The 8,952-nt window shown below is 42.6% G+C and overlaps 1 protein-coding gene across 1 annotated transcript; it reads right to left on the bottom strand.

The window, feature by feature from the left end:
- Positions 1–2,624: 2,624 nt before the first annotated feature.
- LOC142960075 (adapter molecule crk-like) lies at positions 2,625–8,736 on the bottom strand. The gene is made up of 3 exons (XM_076101677.1): positions 8,236–8,736; positions 6,297–6,898; positions 2,625–4,488 (listed from the first exon to the last, which is right to left on the bottom strand). The coding sequence occupies exons 1-3, from the start codon at positions 8,453–8,455 to the stop codon at positions 4,354–4,356; spliced, it is 957 nt and encodes a 318-aa protein (XP_075957792.1). The 5' UTR covers positions 8,456–8,736; the 3' UTR covers positions 2,625–4,353.
- Positions 8,737–8,952: the final 216 nt, after the last annotated feature.

Here is an 8,952-nt window from a genome sequence, read left to right as displayed (position 1 = left end):
CGACGCTACTCCATCCGGGAAACCCACGCAGCGGTCTCATTTACGCCCACTATACACCCTTGTGCCAAATCCCGAAATAAACCAAGATTCTCCAAGATTACTCTCACAAAACTCCATTCAAACAATGGCAAATACAGAAGAAGTGACTTTTCAATACATTTAAAATGTCTATGATTGTTCTATGTATTAAAATGTAGCAACTCTTCCATTCGGCATAAATATAATTCATAAGTAAGCATTTATTTTACAATTTTTAACTTGCTCACAGTCACACAATATACAATTTGGTATCATTTTATTGACAATGTATATTAACACATTACATGCTACAGAAAATAAAAAAGGTACATTTTAAGTTCAAATAATATATTTGACACATTATACAATCTCTTCTCTTTTTAAATCCTGTGTTTGCTTGTTCGGGTCCTCTTCAAAGTGAGGTCGAAATGGCACAAAAACAAAAATGTATGATCAATAAAATAAAAAAAACTAAAAGAACAATTAAACGTTATTTGGCATGATGAGACTTAAGGAGATATGGTGCACATTGTAGGATCATCAGTGGTATCTTCTTTATAAAAACAACTAACTGCAGAGTTATGAGAATAGTTTCTGTAAAAGGCAACAATTAGTGAGTTCAGTGCCATGCATCTGAATGCAATACCAGATAAACCCCTTTTGCATAAAGATATTACAACAAATAGGAAAAAAGGACCGCTACAGAACAGACGGAGCAGTCTGTGACGATCACTTCTTTCCACTCAACGACGGGAGAGGACTGTAGGGATATGGAAACAATCAAACATCATCGTTTTAAATATCCAACTGATGTCAAACCTATGCAAAAAAATAACTACACTTGAGAATTGACATTGCATTTTCAGTTTTTGTTTTGTCCCAAATTGCACAATACCGTGCAGCACAATACCGTGTTTTGGGAGACATCTCACACCAGATGTTTATGTTATTAAAGCATTCTTCCTTAAGATCACTAACACGGCCCTTTTGCATCCAATCATAACGATTGGAGTGTCACTAACAGTAATTTAGTGTTAATTGTTCAACTATATATCCATGTGAGCTCTACTTAGTTACACAAACTCAACAATTATCGTCGCATTAACCACTGAATGTACTCAATTCCAATAATTTAGCTGAGCTCAAATATTTCACCTTAACAAAGACACATGGAATATGGGGACTTAAAACTATTGTTTATTAATATATACAGGGCTGTAAATTACCTTGATAAACACATGTTACGGTAATAAAAAATATGGCATTTAATTTAGCATACAAAAGATAATCTCCTTAAATTTGAGTCTAAATAACAAACAATGGAGGGAAACTTTCCACAAGACTCAGATGACGCTTCGGGATGTCTGGGGTCAGATGCATGAATGAATAGCTAAACCTGGACACAAATCAATACTTCTAAAGATAATAATACAAATAAAAATGCCTTTTTAACTCTATTATATCTCGTCCCCAGTTATATATTGTCCACCTCTTAACAACATATGCAAAACATTTTTTAAATGTTTTATTTTTTTCACATTTTATATCAAAATCCAATCGTCCTTTCTTCCTGTAAAACACAATATGAAGTGTGCCTACAGTAGGTAAGCTTGTACCAAACCAATTTAAACTGATAATATGACATTCATCCATCTGCAACTTTTGGAAAAGAGGGAGGTGTGTGTGGAGCCACAGTCCTTTGTAGCTCCGAACTGTGCTACATTCTAAGCATGCCCATTTTTTACAAATGTTTACATCCCTCTTGTAACTGTCGATCACTCAGATATTCTGCTTCACTGGGGATTACTCAGTCAGCCAAAGATGCTCAAACCGGGACTTTAAGACATGGCAAGAAGAACGAAAGAGCACAATGTCACCAAATATCAGTTGCTAACAATATAGTTTTTTAGACTGCGACACTTCGTGATCATCTTATTTTTAATTTCCGCTCTACCGTGTCACACTCTATGCATATGCTTTCATGATGCATGTACACGATGTGCACCTGCTCAGCGTTCCTTACTACAAAGATGTTCGGGAAGTGACATGAGTGATAGTTGTGCATAGGCATCATTTACACATCTGACCCCAGGGCTGTGTTGAACGTGTGCTTATGCGAGCGCTGTGGAAACATTTGGTGTTTTGTTCATTTTAACATATCAAAGACAAAACTGGATGAATGATGGAACCGCGAGGCTTCAGGTGACTTTCTCTGATACAACACACGAGGTAAAGAGGACGCAACTCTGCAGCTCCTCCCTGGTTCATCACTCCTGCTGTGGTTTACCATGTCCATCATACAAGAAGCCTCCATTGCATTTATGTACCACGGTAGAGTTGATACACAAGAGTATAAGGTTTACTATAATACATAATAAGACTATGACCACAGGATGATTTCTTTACTTAAAAACAGTGTTATTGTCACTGATAACAGCGTTACATCAGCTTCATCGCCGTTTACATTTTACAAACATTTGCATGTCATCTCATCAGCAGAGATAACGTCCAGAACATCCCGAGTCAGCGATCGCTCTGCCTGCTTTAGAGGAAGAAGGTCCAATCTGAAGGGTATCGGAAAATTAAATTTCACTCACGAGAGCAGCCATAGACCATTTCATGGTTTATTGTCATACCCACATAATGCTCAATTTGTAAAAAAAAAAAAAAAAAAAAGAAGCTTTTTGTAATAATAGCATGTGTATTCAATGTGGCCGATGAGAAACAATGAACCATGCGTGAACCATGGCACAAGCAACGACAGTGCAGACATGTCTGTTTTTACCAGTTATACATAAAATCCCCCAACCTCGCTCATCTTTTAAAACGGCCTCATTTTGTTCTTTCACACCGTCTCACGTGAAGTCATCCGTGTTGACGCTGAATAGTGTTTTAAAAGAGGAACATAAAATAACAGATGTGTCTCTGGTAACAAGTAAAAGAAAAATATAAAGGTAGGAAAAACATGTTTACAGTATTTAGCATGTAAGATGTGTTCGGTCATAATATTTTCCACTTTCGGTACAAAAACAAAAGACTGTGTGTGTGTGTAGTGTTTGGTGTAATACGTTGGTGAAGTCGTCTTCTCTGCAAGACGGAGTCATCGGGAAAAGTCTTTGCTCGTCTCACTCCGTACGGTTCACAGTCTGGCACTACAAAAACTCTCTGATTCATGATTCTGTGAGAGAAGCCAAGTGTTTCGTCTCCCGATGTGCAATTGATTTTCCCTTCTGTATGAATCAAATGCAGTGGGTAACACAGGAGGGGAAGAGTGGCTCGGCTCTGCTGTGTGTGTGTTTGCAGACTTCAATACTGGGATGGAGATGTGTGGACTACGGTTCGACTGATATCGGTTCCTGCCGTCTAATACTGCCCATTTTGGATAGAAACTGACATTTTGCCAATATTTAAACATGACAATTTGAACTGAATATCTCCGATAACCTTTTATTGCATTCAAAAACGATTGAATATTTTAGGGTTAGCAGCTCCAACGCACCAACTTGGATGAGCACCAAAGACTGTAAACATGAAGTGACACGGACTGACAGGGAGCTCATTGATTGGACAGTTCTGGTGAACGCATCATCAGCGCTACATGGACCCACGAGGAGAAATCAATAACTAACAGCAAGTCAGGATTATAAGCATTATTAGTCGACACTGCAACGGGACCTCGAGTGGTAAAAAGGATGCCTGATGGATAGAAAAGGGAGTGTTGTGCTGTAACATTAAGGGGGGGGGGGGGGGGGGGGATAGTCAGTGCGGTCGGTAGGTTTCATACACTTTATAATGAACTGCTAAAATACATCAGAGTGGGACAGAAATCCTAATGTTCACGCCTTCTTTACAAAGAGGTTAGGTGTGTAAGCCTCTTTAAACAGTGTCTAATAAACAAATAAAACGGCTCTGGAGTTATCGACTCGGCTGCTTTCAGTTGTGGAGCTACGCTAGGCTAAGATGAATCAATATTACCATCTGGTTAAGACGACACAAATTGTGCTTCTTTAAATGCAACATGAATAAATACTAAACCAATAAATGCCACCATCGATCTGAATGCAAGGCATGTTTAATTGCTGGTTTCAGAGAAGTAGTCAAGCAGCGAGCCAACAGTGTGTGATGCCGACTTAAAAAAAAAGAAACAACGCTCATATAGGCGAACCGATATCAGTCTGACCGTAGTGTAAACTCTTCAAAATGACAGCAGGCAAGATCCACCAACACGTCTCGTGTTGAGCTCATAGGTTCATATAGTGTGTGCTTGTATAAATCCTTTGTCTCTCCGAGCATGACGTGATGACCAGAAGAGAAGGGGCGTGCTGGGAGAGTTTCTCAGCTCTCGTCGTCGGGATGGTGTTGCTCCAGCAGCCGGACGTGGGTGAAGGGAAAGTGGCCTCGCTTGCCCTTGCACTCACCCTCCCACTGGCCGTTCACGTTGATCTTGGTTACTTTTACCGTGTCGCCCACCTGCAAGGTGACCAAAAGAAAAGAGAAAAGGATGAATGCATGGACATGACACACAGACCCCGTTTCTCTCTCGGATTTGGAATAACTGGCAGGATCGGTTTGTGCGAGTCGAACATATCAATACACGGTCAATGTCTGACAGCCCGCAGAAAGAACAGCGTCGACATATAATTGACTGACCCCTCTTCATCCGTACGGCAGCTAACGCACACATCGACTCCCTAGTTTCTAGTTAGAAAAGTGCGGCACCGCTTGTCTGACCGCCGACACGCCTGCCAGAAGTTCAGAGACTCCTTCCATCTTAGCTAGATGATCACACTGAATTGAAATTTGTCACACTTCATTCGTTCAGCCTGACATTGTGTTCGCGGCGGCCATTTTTTTGTTACGGGAGCGGAGGCTATTTCATATCTTTTCACCACAATCAAAGAAACCACAAAGATTCAATAGTGGTTAATTGACAGCTGCGTCACCATTTTTGCAACTCGCTTAAAATAAGATTTAGTTTCAAAATAACATCATCAGTTGTTAATTACGGAATAATTGCTCGTAGTTATCTACAGTGAGAGCATTGTGCACAGCGCTGAGAATCTCTCTCAGTGTTTCCTACTAATAGTATATAGTGAAGCAGGCTGCACACATATCGTGTGAGCTATTTTAACAGCAGGTTCATAAACCCACTGTCATCAGGTCTGTGCTCACACACACACACACACACACACACACACACACACACACACACACACACACACACACACACACACACACACACACACACACACACACACACACACACACACACACACACACACACACACACACACACACACACACACACACACACACACTCTTCCAACTGTTCATTCAAACAAAATGGTGGCATCCGTGTTTCTTGAGAAGACTCAGATAAACAGACGGGAATTTAAGAGCTGGCTGTGTTGCAAGTTGGTACCGTGTGTGTGGTAGATTTATTGCATTTACTCTAACAGTAAAACTACTCTTCCTGCAGCTCTTCCTGAGTTTACAACAGACCGACTGTACACATCACTGTGATGAAAACAAGTTGGGAGACTTTTGATAGAAAGAAGACACAACCACCATCAATATACCAAAGTATCCTGCATCAGAGCCATCACTAGCTACTGGCTAGCGTGTGAGCAGAAGTTCACATGCTGAAATGACTTAAATAACAGAACAGAACGTGCACAACAATCCTTCTTTAGAGGCTGTAAACATTGAGTCTTTGAGTTGTAAGTCAGCATGTTAGGCTCATTAACCGTCAGCTTGTTAATAGCGAGACGGTCAAAGTGTGTGTGTGTGTGTGAGACGTGGAGACACTTGAGTTTAGATTACCGTGGGACGGCCTCAACAGATTATGCCAACCTCTCTTTATTAACCTCCCCTATCGTTTGCGTTTCAATACTAATCTGAGCAAACACTGTTTATCTGTTCCCTTAATACTAAAACAAGGCGGCTTGTTCCAGTGGGCTCCAGTGGTGATGAATGTACAATGTAACGCTCACATTAACCCAATGGGCCATAAAGAGACGAGTACACGAAGAGGTGCCATTGTAAAAAAAAAAAAGGATCTGCGTCTGTCCTTCTCTATAGTGCCATCTCCACTGCCAGTGTCTTCGTGTGCGCTGTCAACTTGCATTTGTGAAGACACTTTGTGTGCACGATCACGTGCATGAGTAAGCCATTAACTAATCGGGACAATCTACACTGCCACAGCTGAGACGCACATGGAGAAAACAGAGAATAGAAGGCCAGCCGTGGAGAACATGAATGGCGGGTGGGATTGCTACCTCCAGAGCGAGTGCCGTCTTGTCGTAGGCGTTGGGCACCCTCTTCTGAATGGCTCGGGCGTAGACAGGCCCGTTCTGTAGGTTGGGAAGCTGGGCGTTGACCACGGGCTGAGCGTACTGGCCGGGGTCCCCCAGAGGGTTGGTCTGAGGGGCCCCTGTTGCGTCTGTGCTGCCCACCACCCCTCCCGCTTGCCCCCCCTGTCCACTCCCCACAACAGGGGGACCCAGGCCGGTAGCGGTGGGCGAGGAGGGCCGGTACTTCTCCACGTAGGGCACGGGGATCATGCCGGCTCGGCCCTCCTGGTTGGCTGCGTTCCACCACTGATCCTCTGGCTTCTCCAGCACCCGCAGGATGTCCCCCCTGCGGAAGGGGAGGTCCTCCTCGTCGTTACCCGGGAAGTCAAATAGCGCTCGGACAAACTCCGCCTCGTCTGGCTGCAGCGGGGCGCCAGCAGAGGCACTGACGAATCCCGTGTGCTTGGCCTTGTTGATGGGCTCTATGAGTGTGGTGGTGTCCAGGTAGTGGATCTTATAAAACTCCAGCAGGGCTGGCAGCGCCTCAAACTCCTGATCCCCGATCCGAAACCGAGGGGGAGCCAAACCTGGCAGAGAGAGGGTGACATTGTTAGTTTGTTAAAGTAAAAAAATAAAAACAAAGAAATCAACAATCAAACAAATACCAATGCTCTTGGGCAGATCAACAGGGGCCACACTTACTGACAGGCTTGCTCTAACTTTGAGTTCACATAACTGGATTAATTACACACTGAGAAGTGCAACCAAAGAGTGCTGTGTTTGGAGAGACTACCATAAAGCAATCGTGCTCATTGATTAATACAACCAAAGATAATAAAAACATCTATCTCTCCATTGTATTGCCCAATCCTTTCAAAATGTGTTACAAAATGGAGTGCCAATAGCCCGTACAACTCTGTAAACAAGTTGGTGTGCACATCATACTGCTAGTTTCTGTTTTAAACTCTGGCACCATGTTTTCCTCTAGTTCAAATAGATACTGGGTAATAGATACTGGGTACCTTTCATACCAATAATGGCTCACAATTGATGATTTTATTATAGGAGGACGAAGAAGAAAAAAAGACCCAATAATAAGGAAGCCCTGAAAGGACAAGAAGGATCACAGACATTCCAGAAGCGCCAAGCTGGCCAGTCATCCTCCAGTTGTGACACCCCAGTCTGCCCAGTTTCATTCAAACCCTGCAGCAGCAGCCCACCGTCCTGTTGCTTACACGAGGACCAAAATACCGCCTATATCCTCCGCCAGGAAAAAGTAATCAATGAAAAATAAAGCCCGATTGGTTGGTAGCTAGCTAGCTAATCGGCAAAGTAATACCAAACTCCATTTAAAAAGTAACTTACTTAACTTTACGTCACCCAAACAATGTATACAAAATTAGCGTTACGTTATGATGGACTTTATATTTTCATGTTCAGCTTTTACATCTGATACTTGAGGATTAACCAAAACAAGGCAACCTTAAGTCTAATTTCAGTCAAATGTTGCAACACTTTCAGACAGACTCCTCTGTAGCTAGCCTGTTAGCCAACTGCTACACGGTCCAGCACACTCCGGTGGGCGGTATCGAGCAGTGTATTAAACCACATATAAAAGATCTCGCTTTTTGTTCCAAATCAATGAATATTGTTTTATTACATACATGCCGACTTTGAGCGTATCTTCCGACAACACTGGGAATACTAAAACATATGTGATAATAGGCTTATATCTTCAGATTTACCAAGATCGAGTTAAATCGGTGAATTCATAAAGGGCGTCTGGCGTGGCTTGACGAGTGGAACGTAAATGGGGCTAAAATCAAAGCAATTCACTATGAAAATACACATTTTAACGTCAGTTTCAACGAGTGTAGCGGGTTCAGTCATATACCTTGCTACGTGACGAACAATTCAACGTTACCTGAGCCAGATTGCCGGTTGTTACTGATGCTGTTGATGATATAATGGGACACTTTGGAGTTCTCCGAGACGGACAGCACGTAGTCACCCGGGCTGGTGATCGAGTCTCTCACCAGAAACACGCCATGTCTCTGTCCCTGTAGAAGAGAAACGGCTTCCTGGCGGCTTAGCCTCCCCCAGTACCAGCTAGAGCGGTCTTCGGCATCAAAATTACCGGCCATGGCTGTGAAGTGAAATCCAGTCCGAGGCTTTGAGGCCTTTTCCCCTCGTCGCCTCTCCCTATCCGCAACTCATACAAAAAACTTTGGTTGACTAACGTTTCCCCGTGGAAAAAAAACGCTATAATACCACGATATTTTGAAACTTCCACGACTAATTTCAATTTTAAGAAGACGGAACTTCTGTTGCACCACGAAATCCTGATACTCGGACTGCTTAAACGTTTAAAATGACAAAAGAATGAATTCAAAACTAATGTGCAACAAGAAACTCCGGGACTGAAATGGCGGATCTAGGGAAAAGTTGACCTCATCTACCGGAAGGGATGCCTGGTCAATGGGAAGCGATGCAAAAAAACACTGTAGATACGATACGACTCGACATCTTTTAAGATTACAGCACATTTAGCATGTCTTTAATCCAATAGTTTACTAACTAAACATATTTAAAATAACTTACAACAACGTGGTGGGTTAAAGCAACCTTTTTGAAAAGCTCT

Source organism: Anarhichas minor, unplaced genomic scaffold (assembly GCF_050575085.1).
Source record: "Anarhichas minor isolate MPS153535 unplaced genomic scaffold, ASM5057508v1 ptg000027l, whole genome shotgun sequence".
Taxonomy (NCBI): domain Eukaryota; kingdom Metazoa; phylum Chordata; class Actinopteri; order Perciformes; family Anarhichadidae; genus Anarhichas; species Anarhichas minor.
Note: the sequence above shows the minus strand (reverse complement) of the source record. Positions and strands in the feature narration are given on the sequence as shown.

Coding starts and splice junctions, on each gene's coding strand:
- LOC142960075 (XM_076101677.1), bottom strand. CDS start 8,455: ATGGCCGGTAATTTTGATGCCGAAGACCGCTCTAGCTGGTACTGGGGG. Junction 6,899..8,235: donor CAACCGGCAATCTGGCTCAG/GTAACGTTGAAT, acceptor TCTCTCTGCCAG/GTTTGGCTCCCCCTCGGTTT. Junction 4,489..6,296: donor AGACGGCACTCGCTCTGGAG/GTAGCAATCCCA, acceptor GTCACCTTGCAG/GTGGGCGACACGGTAAAAGT.